Here is an 18310-nt window from a genome sequence, read left to right as displayed (position 1 = left end):
AAATTGTACTTGGTTTCCAAATCATGAGGTTCGCTATAATAATGCTTTACTTTCGAGGGAAAGAAATCAATGATCTCAGAAAAAAAAATAATTATTAAGTAGAAGATTGAGCAAATTTTTTCAGCTCTGTAACTCATTTCCAGATTTTGGCCTCCTGCCGTTCTGCATTTAAAGATACGAGTGGCCTACTTCTATTGGAAGCTTTTAAGCACAGCTTATGTTTCTCTCGATAAATATTTGATTTTTAAAAACACCTGGTCAAACTTAAGTAGTTGATGGATATTCTTCAAATTTCTCAGCCTGCATTCCTTGATTCTTACTTGGCGATTCGAAAGTTTACGTTTTTAGTAAACGGGCTGGCTTTTCACAGACAAGTAAACTTTCTTTCGTTTTCAAGACACGGTCTTTATTGACAATGACGGAGTTATTTTTTTTTGGTTTGAAATAGAATGTAAATAAATGATTTTTGAGGGAAATGGTAAATAACAGTCTGGGCATTTTGTTTTCATTACGAAAATTTGTTATTTTTTTTTCAAACAATATATGACAAAAAGCTTAAATGTGCTTCGTCTAGTGCAAGCCTAAATTTCAAAACTCCATAACAACACAATTCATCTGAAAGAACAATAAGTGAATCACCTTCAAAAATATAATAGTTACATTAGTAATAAAAAATAAATGAAGTACATAATAATGTGAGATGCCTATTGGAACTTCAAATAATTAATACTTTGTGGAACTATTACTTTACACACATAATAGTTTTAAAACAATATAGATGATATTTTTAATTATTATATTTACAAATATATTAAACATCATCTTATTTCTTGCAGTTGCATTATTGCTTTATTTTTATTTTTCAAAGTGTTTCCAAAACTTCTTTAAATATAAAAAATTGTGTTATCTATAAATCTGGAACATTTTTTGTTTATTTTTAAAATTGGCAATGTACTTAGTCAGCTGGCCGCCTCTCTGCATATTTCTTCGTAAAATCATCGGCATTTTTTATAAACTTTTTACGATCTTTTGTAAATTCTTCAGCTAAGTCCGCTCTTAAAGGATGCTCCGGTTCAGGATCGTTAACTAACGCCACAAGGGCTTGAATAACTGTAACAAAATAAATGTATAATTACTATTAAAACTAATGCAACATGGTAATTTAATAAGAAATACAAGTTAACAGTATCCCAACAGTCAGCGAGAGCGGCAATATGACAGACGCCGGAAATAGTTATTACAGTTGTAGTTCTGAGTAAGACCAGCCGCAGCGTTTTTGCCGGTATGTGTACTCCTATTCTTTACTAAAGAATCTTTAGCCCTTAAAATTTGATAATTCCTCTTCCTCAGTGCTGAAGATTTTCTTTTCGAATAAATTAGAAACGTCATGAGGTTAACTTATTTTGGTATTTTTGCCTTGCTCCCGGAATTACTAGCAAGGGGCTCCCATAATTAGTACCGCTTGGAGATGAATAGTTTGAACTGTTGGGAAGACTTTAAAATTCCTTTAGAACTACCTTATGGGAAAAAGGTGGGTGGGACCAGAATATCAGGAAAGATTGCCTTCTTTCCTGATTGATTGAACCGATGAACACAGAAAACAAGGGGAGCAAAAGAAGATTATAGACTTTATCTTTTGTCATCAGATAATATTTAAGAGGCTCGCGCATCCACCAAAGTATAGCTTCTACTTTTTACCGCATTAAATTAACAAAATACCAATTATGAAATACCAGTTATTCTCCAAACACAAGCCAACTCAGTGAAGTGACTGTTTAAGCTAAAAAGTAGAACTCAGAAGAGCGGAACGAGTCTTTTCGACAAACGCTGAACATGGTTAAGAACATGGACCCTGAAACAGCCTATTAGCCTACCGAAGCATTGAAAGGACTATTTAAGAAGTTAATGCTGTCTCAATAGGAGAAATCCCAACTAAGAAGAAGTTAGAGAGGGAACCCCAGCTATATTTACTACTTTTAAGAGCAATAATATCTCAGTTGTAGTATCCATGACCAGACGAAGGGCTGCAACCCTTTCAAGGATTCCAGTAAAATTGCATTTCACTTATGTATAGTCACTAACTGTAAAATGATATTAAGGATTACATGTAACTCAAATGCTCGGAGTTTAAAAAAACAAAAATTGTGAGTTCGAACCTTCAGAATGGTAGTAGTAGAAAGTAATGTGAGATTCACACCATATTTGTCGCTGGAAAGAAAGAGGTAATAATGATGAATTTCAATGAATAAACAAATGTATCCTTATTCGTATGTATACTCATATAAATTTTAAATAAATATTTATAAAAATCCCTAACGAATTTTATAAACATTTGTGCTAGCCTCTATTCTTCCACTTGTTTAAAATAAACATCATTTGCTATGAATATGCATCAATTTTCTAAGGTAAACAAATGATACAAGAGGGGAAAATTACATCATTATAACGTTCAAAATTATTAAAGTTAGTTCTATATAACATTCAATTTGTTTAAACGTCGTTCAGCATTCATTGTAAGAGGTTTTAGTTATATACAGATAAATATCGTATATATACACAGTGTGATTATTATCTATTACATTTTTTTTTTTTTTTTTTGAAGACACTGATTTTGTAAGTACCTATATATTTTGCAATATTTAATTTAATTTAATTCGGAGACCAGACTTACGGGGAGGATGAATTATACACCATATTTATTGCAAATGGGCAGACAAAAAGTGAGTCTACTTCTAATTAATTGATATGACTCAAATGTTGTTGGTTGTTTAGATAAATTATTTGATATATTACTCAGATTACTTCCACTGTGTGAGCTAAAGAATAAAGTGATAAACTGCAAAGTTACATTTTTCAAAGTGAATAATAAACCTTCGATGATGGATGAAAGTCTGAAACCGGTCAAGGATACAATGCGTGCTAGGTCGGGTAAAATCGAAGACTTTTTTCCCCTAATTCCCTAAGTTTTTATCAAACATGGACTTGTAACTCATTTTTCTAACATTCCTAACTTAAATCTGATTCTACTTCACAAAGTTCTCAGTTTGCTTCTAGGATGAATTAATGGCCTGTTACTTTATCTTACTCCACTAAGTTAGAGAAGGTATTTTGTAATCTTGCAGAGTTTTTATTTTGAGATTTCACCGGTAATATATTTTTTGAAACCATTGGGACCGAAAAAGCGGTTTTCACAAAATACTGTATTAAACATTGCATTAAGAAAACAGTATAATTTAGAAAATAAATGTTTAATAAAAGGGAGAAGAAGCAGAGAAAGCATAATTTAGCTTTAAAAAAAAAAAATCAAAAAATAAACCGAGAGTATGATTTTACTCATAAAGAGAAAATAAAAAAGAAACAAAGAAAGTATGATTTAAGTCAATAACAGGAATTGAAATAACAGAGAGAATATAATTTAGCAGATCTATAAAATATAAAAAAGAAACAAAGTATTATTTAGCTGACGTAGAGCAAAAAAGAAAGAAAGAATATATAATGTTGCTCACAAAGTTGGCTTAGCTCGAAGCAGAAAAAAAAAATAGTTAAAAAACTAAAACTATAATCAACCGAGAGCAAATTAAGTCAGAAAAAAGAAAAAGAGATGTGACGAGAGAAATCGAGCGATTATTAATTTAAAAAGAAATATTCGGTATTTTTTTTTTACGCTAAAATTGCAAATAAGCCGTCATTTTGCATTCGCTAATCTACTAAAAAGGCGGATACAAAACAGTAAAAAAAATGAATACTTTTAACATGAATGTGTACTAATGAAAAATTATCTGCAACCTTAAAACGCAATCGTAAGTTTAAGTTTAAAAGTTCCGTAAATCGGGATACTTTAGATATCTAAATAATAAATTAAAAGCCGTTAATAAGTCGTAGTAAATAAAATTAAACAGCTAAAAATATTGTTATAGTTTTCAGGGGTAAAGAGAAACACCCTGTCTGTACATTCTAAACATAATTTTTTCAAAAGTTCCTACAGTAATTCTTCGCGGTCACATACTATTTTCTGATAATCAATATTATTAGATTCATGGATAGAATTTTAACTAGTACTTTTTAAAAAAGTTAATTATACAGAATGGCCTTGTGGAGATTAATGTAAATTTTCAGAATAAAAGATGTGCTCAATTTAAATAAATTAGTAGAATTTGTTAGCAGCAATATGAGTACTACGTCAATCAAAAAGCTTGTAAACACATGTCGGCACACACAACAAAAAATCACACCAAACACCACGCGTTCACAACAGCGAATCTAAATGCAGTAGTTTGTAAGCTACTTTCGGAATTATCGATTCATTACTCCGCGTTTTCGAACATCAAAGAAAATGTTTAATCTATGTTTTAACACTGTTCATTTAAATTAGTATATAAATACAACAAATAATTGTGACATTTATTTTATGGTCCGTAAATTACTTAAAAAGTTACTCACGACTTTAAAAATAGACATCAACAAATTTAAGAAATATGTATCTTCTAATCAACATCATAAGTATGAAGTTATCCTGCACCATCTCTTTACATACATTCGCCAAACCTAAGACAGTTTAAAGAATCTTAACGTGTACGTTAAACACTCAAAAATTATTAACTAGACCAGTGGTGGGCAAACTTTTTTAATGGGGGGCCACAAAGTTTAAAAAAATTCTAGAGGAGGGCCAGAATTATAGAAAAAATGCATTTTGTGTTAAAGCTTTTAATCATAATATTATAAAAACATTACAGCATTACACACTTGTGTAACTACGCGGCTAGTTTAGCTTCACCTATAGGTTATGCATCTATTATTCTACTAAGTAGAATCTACTTTATATTTCTCGACCGTCAAAACGTAATTATAGCGGGCCATATACTATCCATATCGATGGACCCTCGGCGGGCCGGATTAAATACTTTCGCGGGCCGGAGTTGGCCCGCGGGCCGTACTTTGCCCATCACTGAACTAGACTATTATCTCTTTTTACATTGTTTTCTTTGGATGAAAAATAATGCCTAAGTTGTTTTATTAACGATTCAGAGAAATTAAGCACTCTAAGGGTAGGCCCACGCGGTGGTGAAGTTGGAGGAAGGCGAACGTACTGATTGATACATGGCGCGTTTTTGCCACAAAATATTCCAAGTATTGTACAGATTGTACGACGCTATAGCATGAGACGGAAGTAACAACTGAAGCCCGGGTGAGAGAGAGGAACAATAATAAACGATATTCAATAGTTTCATTGTGCTTGGGGGCATTGATACAGCTTTCAAAATGCTGTATACTCATTGTAGCGCCTTTGCGAGGTTAGGTGAGCTAATGTACTAAAGAAGGTTTAAGCTCACACAGACCTGCCAGCGGTCCTGAACAGCATCATTTGGAGTTTGCTCATTGGCCTCATGCACTATTTTACCCTGAATCTGTTTCAAGGTAAACGATTATATTTTTAAAACCCTTCCCTATTTTATGGATAGTCTACTTAATTGTGTTAACAGTTTTAAGACATGCATTTCACCTTTAATAACGTTTCTACTTTTGCTTGCACAGTTCCTGAATTATTTCGCTCAAGGTGAAATTCCAGTTCTGCAGTTATAATGCAAAAACAGTTAAGGAACCTGCATTGGCAAGGTACCTGAAAATAAAATTGCAGAGTTATTATTTTTCGGGTATTGCATTTTTATCATTAGTTTTTGTTTGTTTGTCTTTCTAAATAAAAGCAGGGAGACAGAGCAAGTTCGTTGGTTCGAACAGAAAACGTTTTAATTAAAGAACTGCGATCATGTCAGATTGCGAGGAATATGATTTACGAAAAGTAAGAACTTGTACAATAAATGGCCCCAAAATCGATTTGTAAATAGAACTTTGTATTACTTCTTAGAGATTCTTGTCTAATAACTGTTTCACATCAGTTTTCATTTAAACACTGAGTAAGTTAGTATAATAATTTTTATATTATTTTACTTTTAGACTGACGACTTATTAAAGAGCACTTATTAAAAAGAAAACACAACAAATATATTAGGTGGTTTGTAGCTCCTTCACTGGCAAGCCTTAAGTGGGAAACATCATTGTTGTAAAGCCATTGCTGTTGCATCATAAATGATAAAGGCTGGAGGAACATATGAATGACAGACATCCTTATAATTTTTCACTACCGCCTTAACATGAACAACCTGGATGGATCCGCATTGCTAGATAATATCGTGATTTCATCCGCCGTAGCACGCTTGTTTTCTTGTATTCTCTAAGGTTTCAGATTTTCATTATTTTCAAAGATAGGTTCATCAGTTCTAAGCAGAGAAATTTAACTTCCACATTAAGCTTTTCCCAAGTTATCACCACACCATTTGATTCAATATGAGATTCAATATTGTATGTATGTGACAGAAAAAGTGTTATTACATATAAAGATATAAAGCAGAAATGCTAAAACAATGAACAATAAAATTTAGTATGCGTAAACTTCTAGCAAGAGTTTTTCCGACGAAAAAAATTAAAAGCGAGATAAAAATAATAATGATGAACAATATAATCAAGTATAGTTGATATTACCTCTACATCGAACGGTAGAAGTGGGCCTGACTAAGTTAAGAAACGTTAATTGATATTTACATCAATTACCACGGAACAAATTATTATTGATTGAATTTCTTGCAGTTTTATGAAAAAGATGGTTTGGAACAGAAGAATCGTTTTGTAAACACTCCGCTATTTATTAATGAACTACTTTGTAAATCTCAATATCTGGAATTTTTCATACGCCTATAAAATACATTACCGTCATGGGGAGGGTGTGGTCAAGAGCGTGGCTTTGAAAGTGGGTGGTCCCCAGTTTGAATCCCGCGTATGACTACTTTTTATTTGTTAGAAAAAATTGTTTATAGTAAAGTATGAGTTTCAGCCCCCGTCCACAACACCTAATTGGTAGTTGGACGCTAAGCCCGCCTGAAAAAATAGGTGATTACTTTTATTACCGTCATAGTTTGATAGTCTATTTTATTAATTACCTTCCCTAGTAACTCTATAAAATTCAACAAATTGCCTACAACGCTAGTTATTACTTTTATTATTCTTTTCAAATTATTTAAAAGAACTACATATTTATGTAGGGGGTCATTATTTATGCTTTACATGTGATGCCAAGCTGAGTAACAAATCGCGAGGAAGGAAAACAGTAAAGTTGTGAAATAATTAGGCATACGGCGTTTGAATAAGCATTAAATTGGAGACACAGGGAACGTTAATAAAATGATGAAGAACTTTCGATTGGAAGGACTGGATGCTATGATAGTTGCAGCGATTTGAGGAGCTCATACAGTTCGGCTCCGAAATCCAGATCAGTCGAAGAAGTGTTTTTGACAGTTATTTTTCTAGAGCAGATAAATAAATTAATAAATAATAATTACTTGTTCAAAACGTGAATATTATTATTTATTATTATTCAAACATAATACACATTTAGCACATTGGTTATTATGTAAAAGAAGAATCATTTCGCTCTCTGATAAAAAATATTTACATTTTCAGAAACATACTTGCTACAATATATCAACGATATTAATATTTTCATTACATTCATCCTAAGGGTGCTCCAAGAAAAATATTAATAGGTATATATATATTTCTTAAAAAAACTTTAAGCCGGAATATTTTGTTCCAACTTTTTCATTACAGTTGTAAATCTCAAAAATGATCACTCATTTAAGTTACTCTTTGTCTCCTCTGTAGCAGTTGCACCATCATTAGCACTATATTTTACTGCAATTTACTTCTATCTCTTTGAAATTCAACGTTTAACCTTATTCTCCAAACATTAAACTCAGTTCAAGTTTAGAAAAATTACGGACTAAAAAATAAACAAATCTTGTTTTTCATGTTAACGATTACCTAAAGGCTTTTACTTGCATTTAAGAGCATGATAGACCAAAAAATAACAAAAAGAATGTAGAAATAGCGGCATTAATCACGCAGTAACAAATTGAAACAAGAAAATGATGTCTAAGTTATTTTACCGGTATCTCAAATATCCAACAAACTGAAGATACATTTTCGAAAGCTTAAATGAATTTATTGGTAGTTGGTTAATATGTTCCTAATTATTACTTACTAACAGAACATATTCCTTATATTATTTCTTGTATGGTTATAACAAAATTATTAGTGAAATCGAAGAATACTTTGAATTCTCATCTATTTTTTATTTGAATTTAATACTATCACTTTTTCATTTTATTTAATTTTTTTTTTTGTAAATATATTCACATAAGTTTAATAGAAATAAAGATAATAATTTTAATATGCTTAACTTGAATATTACTGTTACTATTTATTGAAGCGACGACTACGATGGCCATTACCGCCATTATCATTTAAACATTAACTCTCGTCTAATGTGTAGACTGCCCCTTATGTAAAACACAAACAACTCTAATTGAAAATTACTGCCTTCTATGTAAAACACAAAATCTCTAATTGAAAATTATTATTATCACTACAGTTTTTTTCAAGAGCGCGGATTCTGATCTTAATTATTAACACTCCAAAAAGAAAATCCCTCCCTTAGAAGCAGTATCCCAACTAATATCAAGATAATCTTGAATCCAAACAGTCTTAGAATACCGTTATGTAACTCCTTTCCTGAAACACAATGAACCTAGTGATGGGTAGGGGTACACTGAACTAGGTAGTAAAATATCGATTTTTCTAACCACCTCATCAAAATTGTGAAATTCAGTCTACCTCCCGTACTATTTCGGGCCCAAGTGTGCTCAGTCGGCACACATACTAGAACTCTTATTTCATCGTATTTGAGTAGAGAAGATATATTGTGACTTTTTGCCAAATTTTTGACATTCACACTTCCACTTCCCTTCCCACTTGTCCAATTTTTCTGTTTCCCTAACACAAAATTTCTTTGCGACGTCATCGTCTGGCCAATTCGAGAACACAATGCAGATCTCAACTTCAATTACTTTCTTAAAAATTAAGGGAAGCATGCACTAGGCCAACTTCTATGGACTATATCTTTTGTACTTTTTCTTTTTTCCTCTCACCCTATTGTAATTTTCTTTTTTGAATTAGATTTCGATTTATACATATCGCAGTAGTAATACTTCCTGGCCGATGAAAAAACAAAAAAAAAGTTTCATTCAAAGTTTCCATCATAATTACAAACCAAAAATACAATTAAAAAAAAACCAAGCTTAAAAAACTTCAACAGATTACAGATAGTAAGCAATTAATAGAAAAAATTATTACAATCCGATCAGCCAAGGTGTAGGAATGTAAAACTTTTGCAAGACCGTAGTACTATATTTGTTACAGATGAAAATTCAGGCAGTAAGCCTGTGCGTCCAGGAGGTATTGATAATATGGTGCAAATACCCACTGAAATATTTTGGAGAACAAATCCTCCCATCACAACGAGCAATTACATTTGACGCGACAGCAATACTGGATTTGAAATCTTAGTAGGCTTATGCTGACCCTAAGCTTCTCAAAAAAAAAGTACTCAAAGACAGACTCAAAACTTCAATAACGTAGTTGTGTTTTATTTATATATTTATATACATGTCAAACTTACATAAATTAATCCCATAGTAAACTACTGAACTAAGGCAGCTGACAGCAATCCTTTTGTATGTCTAAAAATAATTACGTTCAATAAATTGTGCTTACTGTAGGTAAAAAAAAAAGAAACAAGCAAACGAGTTTCTCAGTACAAAACCATAACTGACGCAGTCGGGTGGTAGGAGCAGTAAACAATGTTCAATAGGAAATGTTTATTTGCAATTGAACCATTTTTTATTTCTATCATTTAATCGATCTTCAAAAAATAAATTCAGACTCCTGCGAAAATTACTAAATATCAGCAGAGCAAGAGCTGGAATTCGTCGTAACCATTAATTATTATTAATATGTCATTATAAAAATAGTAAATAATTAAGTTTAGACAAAACAAAATTTTTCTCTAAGACAAAACTTCACAATCCAAATAACAACTACTTCAGAAATTTAGCCTTTATGAACAAGATTCCTTACGTCAATGGACAACTAAAACAGTTCAGTTATTTTACTAATACAGTCGAAGAAATTACTGCAATAATTAAAGCGGAGTGAAGGAGTCATTGAAAACTCGTAACTTTAATAAAGACAAAACTCATTAAAAAAGCGCCAAGGTAGCACTGAACAAACTTTTCACAACTGATAGAAGTAAAACAATTTCTAATAACAAAATTTTCTGATATACAAAATTTAAGTTCATCTTTTTAGAAAAAAAAGTTATATATCATTACATTTTGTTGATGAAATTATTGAATAGTTACATTTTTAAAAATAAAAAACATCCTCAAAATAAAATGCGGCAATTATGACTTTGAACTAGAATTTGGTTTTTAATGAGTTTATTTACCGCAATAATATTAATCCGTCAAGGCCGTGGGGCCATAAGGATAATTGTAGGCCTATTAACGGGCCACTGCAGGCTCAGAAAGCACATGCATCGCATGGGCCTGGCAGATGATAGCCTTTGTAGGTTCTGTCAGGAAGAGGAGGAAACGGCACTGCACGTGTTGTGTCAGTGTGAGGGGCTCGTATGGCTAAGGATGTTACTTCTCGGGGGGGAAAAACCAAGGCCTGAGAGCTTTACCCAGGAGCCACTCTCCAGAATTAAGAGTCTGATTAAACGGACGGGTCTGGAGGGTGAGCTCTAAAGCCGGAGAGCCACAATAGATCCATAGGTGTCGCGGTGGCGCAGGCCTTGAGGCCACCCTAATTTAATCTAATCTAATCTAATCTACCGCAATAATTTTAATTATAACGTACAAGAGAGTGGCGAGATTCAAGAAATGTTACATGTAACAAGAAAAAAGAATTAGGTTAGTAGTCCCACTTAAGTAGTTTACTTATGATTATGGATACTGATTAAATCGCTTATTTATGATATTATGGTATAGATTTTTGGATTAAGCCTATATATGTATATATACATCTAGAATACAATTTTTAAAAATCAATGAAAGCAATAAGAAAACGGTCAGCAAAATACAGGTTTCAGAATTATTTCAAAGAAGCAAGAAGTGAGAGGGATAGGACTGGCCGAATCAGAAGGCTCCAAACGAGCTTACTACCTCCTGCTAATTTCAGAATTAATTTTTTTTATACCCCACTTTAGTCTAAGACAAGACCAACTTGCAATGTCTCAAATAACTCAGGAAATGTTCTCTTTGATAACAAATATTTGTTTAAAGGAATCCCTTCCGTAAATCGTGTCGCGTTTAAATCCAATATTTTTACACACACAAAGATATAATGTCATAACAAAAAAATTATTGCTAAAAATTTAAGTATTTTACCTTGGTCGGTTTTGGTAGCAGGTTTCCAATTTTCTGCACTAATTATTGGTAGACACACTTGTCCCTTTTCATCTATATTCGGATGATATATCTTCGTCTTAAAAATAATTTTAGGTGGTTTAAAAGGATATTCAGCAGGAAATGTGATTTCGATTCTAAAAGCTCCTTTATTGTACGGTGCATTATCCTAAAATGAAAATGAAAATCTATTAATTAAAAGTGAAATAACCGAAAGAGCAGCAACTAGTACTTTTTTGGAATTGAGAACTTAAAAATCTGTAGACAAACCTAATGATGACCCTATTCATGTCATTTACCATCCGGCGTTTCTTTCCAAACTCCATGAGCGGTGATACGACTTTTATAAGTAATACTAATAATTTAGAATACCATCAAATAATGCTGTTAAGGTTTTACAGGGGAAAGGGTTGACTAAATCTCACCACACGTAGTCATCACTGGCGAAATGAAGCGTCTAACACCTTTTCCGCAACCTCCATTCTCTGAGCGACAATAAAAAGGGAAGTAGAACAGTACCGTATGGACTTGTTTCAACAGCCTATCAACTTTTTAACAATTTCCAAAGAAGGTCAATCCGTTTGAAGTAAATGGCCAACTCAAGAAAGGTATATGTTCTGCAAGAACTGAAAAGACAAAGGGGTGATTCTTTACCAATTCATTTCCGAATGACTTTCCACAAATTCCGAATTTCACCATCAGCAATTAATCGAGTGCTAAAAACGATTAACCTTTATTATTTGATATTCTAGTTTTATTTCCCAATATGTTTCTCCCATTTACCACTCCCAAGGTCTTGTACCAAAATTTTAAGTTTTTTATGAGTTTTAGAAAGAAAGAGACAATGTACTCTTATTAGTTAAACATAACATCTAGAAGATGTTTGTAACCTGTTTTTTTTAATTTTTCAGATGAATATCAATTTCTTATTTTCAAAACGTTACGTAGAATTTAAAACCCTCCATCCGAAGGCGTATGTGTACGGACGATGGTATCATTAGAAAAACGAAAATGTTACACATATACTGCGCGCTCGAGATATTGCAAGTATGTAATTAATGAATGTGCAACGATGAAAGGGGAAAGGAAGCCCCCCGAGTTGGAAAAATAATATCTGTTTCATAAACAGAAATAAAAGAAGAAAAATTAAACAAAGCAGTTATCCACCTGGCCTACAAAACACATAAAGAATTCACTGATTCCATTAAGAAAACAATATATTAGAAAAAAATGGGCATTTAAACTATAGAACTCCCCGTAACTGATACGTTTCTTTACTTACCGGTACTATTAAGCCTTGCCAAATAAGAATATTTGCTTCATCTACATGTATATCACGAAATGATCTTAGTCCAGATTGGCGTATATCCTGCAGCTCCTAAAATATGAAGTGGATACTTTCAAAATTCAAGTAATTTAAGAAAAAGAAAAAAAACTATCAGTTTAATTTGTTAACAGATTTCTAACAACCTTAATGTTAGGTTATTAAAAAAGTATAATTTAAAATTTCATCACTTCCAAAGTACCTTCTGTAACCTCCTTGTTGCTGCCATGTTTGAAACTAAATAAAATAAATATTTTTTCTCATAAAAATGAAATTATAAAAAATAAAAAGAAATGACTATCTTTTAAGTTAGTTAAAAACAGTAGTCACACAGCTGATGTGACCCAGTGCTCGCGCAATTATTGTGTCCAGTGGAGGTTAATTAATTGGGGTTACCATAGATACAACTTATATAATAATATTCAAGTGTATACTATAACTGCAATTATCATGAGCCCAATGCAAATAACAAATCTATTGCAAACTTTTTTAACAATATAAAATTTAGTGCCTAATAAAGCAATAGATAAGTAAAGTTCAAGGTTTAATTTTTAATTACATTCGCGTTGTAGATTTTTCGTAATGTAGTAAACAAAAAGTTAAATGGTAAAGGCAGTAGTATATTTTGTCCCTCAAACAAACAATCAGTCCTCCATCAGAAGAGTTTACTACAAAGGGGACCAACCACGTTCAGCGTAGAAAAAAAAAAATCTGGAGCCTGAGCTCTCCTCACAAAATAAATAATTGCAGCGAAGAAGTAAACTGACTTTTTAAGAACAAAGATGACTTTGCTGCGTTTATTGGTAAAGATATTCAATAAACAGGTATCGGTCATATAAGTTGAGAGGCGACGGAGATAGCGGTAGATTATGTTTCACGGAATTATACTTCACATTTTATTTCACAGGATTTTTACTAGCAAGGATCTGGATTTTAAGGCCCCCCTGCAATTCCTCCATTCAAATACAATAAACTGGCAACACTGTCATTATTACCTCCATATTATCTTTCTATTTTAGATGATGTAGTTGTTTACACAAATCTTGTATTTACCAGTGTCCAGAAACTAATTTGGTTAACAATTATAAAAGTTACTAATGCCTCATTATGGGATGCTGTTTATCATGTTGCGGTGAAACCAAGTCGCAGGTTTGTATTAATTTTGTCTCAACATTTTAAAAACTTTTTTAATTTCGTCAGATTCTTTAGCAATTTTTTTTCAAAACAAAGTAGAATTCCTGTCAGAACCTCATTTAAAACTCTGAAGAAAGTAAAAGATGCCCAATAGACGTTAATGTTAGTTGTTAAGTCAATTTTAAAGAAAAATCTAATTTAATCTTTCTTTTATTGGTTTCACAACTTGTAATCGATTGAGTTCTGCAAAGTTAGAACATTTCCCTCTGTCATTTTTACTTGTAAAAAACATAAATCTTTGTCCTTAAAGCAAATTTAAATATATAAAACGGAGTAGATTGTAGAAAAAGGTGATTTGCGGAACTATTTATTACACCTCTTCGAAAGAAGTGAAGTAAAAGGAGGAGGCTCTTTTCTGCGTGATGCATGGTCTGTTTTGTAATAATTTAGAAAGATTCGGTTCTGATAAGTCCTCTATCCTTAAATTCAGATATTCCGACTGCATCTTCGTTTATCAAAAAATGTTAGGTGAATTTGATGGAAACTATGTTTCCTAAAAGCTGCCAATCATTCATTACACATCCATTTCCGCAGGCTGATTTGAAGTCTGTAATAAGTATCACAAACGATTTTTGGTTCATAAAATAATTTATTTTAAGGTGAAAAGATTTATTTGGACAATCCGAACTGTAGGTTAGAACAGACCATATAGAATTCCCGGGTTTTGTAAAACATTATGGTGATTGTAAAGTAGAAGAATTCATTTTTAGCTGGTTCCTGACAGTCATGCCATTATAGCTGAACACTATTCAGGTCACGCATACAATCTATTTCGGCTTAACTCATTGGTTAATTTTGATAAATAGATCATTAAACAAGCTAACGCAAGCTCGCATAAGGCTTGACAGACGGCCTCAGAATATGTGGATTTTGAGCTCCCAAAGAGCCAAAGGCTTCTGATTTCTCATACTACCGCTACTATTGCCGAATTCTTACATAGTAAACAATTTACAAATACCATCTCCCAAATTGACCTCTGGCATCGAATCATTGGTTCATTGAATGGTTCAAGTCCCTTTTTTTAATTCGTTATTGGTACTCATTTGCTTTAGTTGATTAGTAAAATAAAAAACGCCCAGTTACTCCTTACAGTGTAATGGAATTGTATGATGTATTGAAATGATAAATTCAACACCTTGGAAACTTTCAAAATGAAAATGTTTGGAAGATTTATCTAATCGTCTACATATTTGCTCACTCGCTCAAGTCAAAGTTGATTTTTTTTTAAACCTGGTTTGATAAAACCATAGATTCATTTAATGTTATTTTGTTGTTTTCTACAGAATGGAGACGCAGACGAAAGAACTCGATTAATCAGTGATCCAGTTATTAACTCTAGTGATGGTCAACGTATCCCAAGGTATATTTAGCAATTTCGCGTTGCAATAATATTATTTACTACTTAATTCCTCCCAGTATTATTTTTTATCGATAGCTATTGCTTTTTTTTAACAGAACAAAGTGTATTCGAAAAGTGCCATGTCTACGAAAAAAATATGTTATTTTTGGTCGTAGATCTATCTCATAGATCCGTAGTAAACTGAGACAAATGTATTGGAACGTTAAAACATTAATTAAGTCCAGTAGGACAGTTGTATAAGTGTTATAAATATAAAGCAAAAAATTTATGTTTTTTGAAAAAAGATCAGACAATAAATAATGAACTTACTAATTTGTCTGCTTACCATTTCTTTACTTTCTATGAACCTAAGCTTTGTTGAGTACACTTTGAGACCAACCACAGTTTTCAACCTATAAAAAAAAGTCTGGTACTTTGAGGATTTCATCGGAGATCATGCGATCAGCTGCATCACCCCTTGCCCTCAGTGCCTAAACTCGTTAATACATTTATTAATTTTTAGTGAGACAGTTGTATCTCCATATCAACAGTCGCTGCCCAGTAAGTCCGATGAACAGAGTATGCTGAACAAAATATTGCAACAAACAGCAATGTAAGCTATGATCTATTTTATTAAAAATAAAAATCATAGCAATAAATATAAAATTATGTTATAAAATACTATGAAATTTATTGATACTTCAACATAGTTATTATTTTTAGAAATGTGATCGATATTTCTACATTGGGTCCTCATATGATGGAACAAAATGAATATTTAGAGAGGCGTTCAGCTTACATATCTAAAGTAGATTCAGTAAATCATTTTTTACCAGTCAGTAAACCTATTTACACTTTAATGGAAGATGTACCATTTCCAGAAACACTATTTTCTGAACCTCCTGTTACTGCTTGTGAATATAGTTTTGTAAGTATTTCGACGATGTATATTTAAATACTTTGTTATAGAAACAACTGAGGGTGAAACAATAGTATGTGTGTTAAAATTCAAAAATGATTTGTTTACTCATTTGTTATGCCATTTTCTCGAAATGTTGACCACAATTTTCTATAACTTAGGCGCACCAGCGAACCAATAAGTTGGTTGTCCTTCTAACGCCTGTAGCTGTCCTTAAAGACAAAATATTCACCTTCACGTAATGAGGACATTTGACAATGTACTTGACATTGCATTATCTTATTAAAGGAGCATTCTTAGCGTTTTACCAAAATGTAATCCACGCGCTGTCATCAACCAGTTCAATGTGAATGGTGTACTCATAGTTCCACCACTCGCACAACGTATCTTTTTTTTTATATCCTTCTCATTCGGCCTAATCTAATCCATTGTTTTAGTTCACCCGGATTGTCAAAATAAGTACTTTCTATCTCCGTAACTGTGCATAGTAAGTTAGATCATTTTTTGTATTTTGACGTTAGTGTCGGAGGATTGAAGGTAATGTTTATTGTACTGTTGGGTCAGGATCCCTGAAAATTTACTAGTCCATTTCTACTCCTCCTAGGGGTTAAAAAAAAACCTTTAAATAACCAGACTCTCGCTACTACAGTCTCTCACCATAAACCATGAAAATACACTTTTCGCATGGTTTTAAGAGAAAGAAATTAGATTAGATGCAGTAAGAGAAAGTTGTGTTCAACCAAATCTTTACATATTTCAGATAAAGTTGTCTGCTTCGAAGGTAAAGTCAGCATTATCATCTGTGAAGGTCACTCATACTGAAGATCTAGTTGTTCCTTTTCACATTCCACAAAAGAGAGTCGTATCACCTAGCGTACTGCCAAATAACACACATTTGCCGCAGAGTTGTGAGATGCCTGCTGAACAAACTTAGTTTAGGGCAGAACATAGACTATTCATGAATTCAGTATCTAACATTATTTCAATAATTATTTGAATGAATCATATTTGTGGAACTATTATATTGAAAGGTAAAAAATAAAAATTATGATTTGAAATTTGTGTAATGTAATTCCCGAAAACAACATTTAAGAATAAGAAATATGAAAATTTTGTTAAACCAATGTGTAGTTCGTTAACTTGAGTTATGTGTGTTTTATTGTTGATTTATGAGGGACGCAGCTGGCCCGCATTCGCAAGTAAGATGATATCTGTCACGTTCTCGTTACTTATTTTAGCGTTTATATTTCAATAAAGTTCAGATTATTAATCATATGTTAACATAAAAGCAGCTGTTTTTTTTCTAAATTTTGTTTTGTGAAATGAAAAATTCTAGTTCTTAATTTTAAGATTATACTAAAAATAAAAGATATTTTATTATTATCATTTATTTATTTGTTTTTTGTTTTTTTACCTGAATTTTATCTTATAAATATATACAAGGGAGGATGCTCTTAAGTAATGACAAAAACCTATTTTTTATTAATTTTTTTGTTTTTATTATATTCAACCCCTTTTAAATTTTTCTCTAGAAACGTTATTTCAATAAAAGTATAATTTTTACAGTAAAATAAACAGTACATAGATTATGCCTCATTCAGTGCATACTCCCTTGTAAGTAAGATTCCTTCTTTTCTAAACTACTTAGTACGGCCATAAATACTGATACAAAACTTAAAACGATTGCAAAGATTATATGACAACGTAATCTTTTCAAGTTTAGAGGCCAAAAAATTCGATTTCACCCCTCAGTTAAGAACGAATTGTTAATTTTGGTACAGTTATTGCACAGTTATGTTTATATTAAGATACCCAGAGATTTATAATCAGTACTAAATTCATTTCTGAAGATGAAAAACAAAAATTACTACTAACTTTTTTACTAATATCGCAATGCTGTGTCTACTAAGATGACCAACAAAATATGATCCAACATCAGGCGCATTTTTGCTGGTAAGGAACAAAAAAATTACAATTTTATTGGCCGGCTATTATTTATTAAATAATAATCCTTAGTTTTTATTTTGTTATCTTGCAATTGTGTCTAAATTCAGACACTCATCCTTGTATGAACCAAAACTGACCTGCTTCCCGGTAGTTTGGATAAAAAATTATATATTACCTGTCAGCTAGAGACAAATTCATATTTTTTGTGCGGCTATCCAGTTGTAGGTAAC

At 32.0% G+C, this 18310-nt stretch overlaps 2 protein-coding genes across 2 annotated transcripts; one reads left to right on the top strand and one right to left on the bottom strand.

The window, feature by feature from the left end:
• Nucleotides 1–497: 497 nt before the first annotated feature.
• LOC141462023 (ubiquitin-conjugating enzyme E2 L3) lies at nucleotides 498–13167 on the bottom strand. The gene is made up of 4 exons (XM_074143590.1): nucleotides 12884–13167; nucleotides 12640–12735; nucleotides 11340–11526; nucleotides 498–1110 (listed from the first exon to the last, which is right to left on the bottom strand). Exons 1-4 carry the CDS (start codon nucleotides 12908–12910, stop codon nucleotides 956–958), a joined length of 465 nt encoding a protein of 154 aa, XP_073999691.1. The 5' UTR covers nucleotides 12911–13167; the 3' UTR covers nucleotides 498–955.
• A 498-nt stretch (nucleotides 13168–13665) lies between these two features.
• Lamtor1 (Late endosomal/lysosomal adaptor, MAPK and MTOR activator 1) lies at nucleotides 13666–17523 on the top strand. The gene is made up of 5 exons (XM_074143589.1): nucleotides 13666–13830; nucleotides 15159–15235; nucleotides 15738–15827; nucleotides 15938–16142; nucleotides 16894–17523. The coding sequence occupies exons 1-5, from the start codon at nucleotides 13789–13791 to the stop codon at nucleotides 17065–17067; spliced, it is 588 nt and encodes a 195-aa protein (XP_073999690.1). The 5' UTR covers nucleotides 13666–13788; the 3' UTR covers nucleotides 17068–17523.
• Nucleotides 17524–18310: the final 787 nt, after the last annotated feature.

Source organism: Rhodnius prolixus, unplaced genomic scaffold (genome assembly GCF_049639745.1).
Source record: "Rhodnius prolixus isolate KJV_2025 unplaced genomic scaffold, Rpr scaffold_12, whole genome shotgun sequence".
Classification (NCBI taxonomy): Eukaryota; Metazoa; Arthropoda; class Insecta; order Hemiptera; family Reduviidae; genus Rhodnius; species Rhodnius prolixus.
This window is presented reverse-complemented; position numbering and strand designations above follow the sequence as displayed.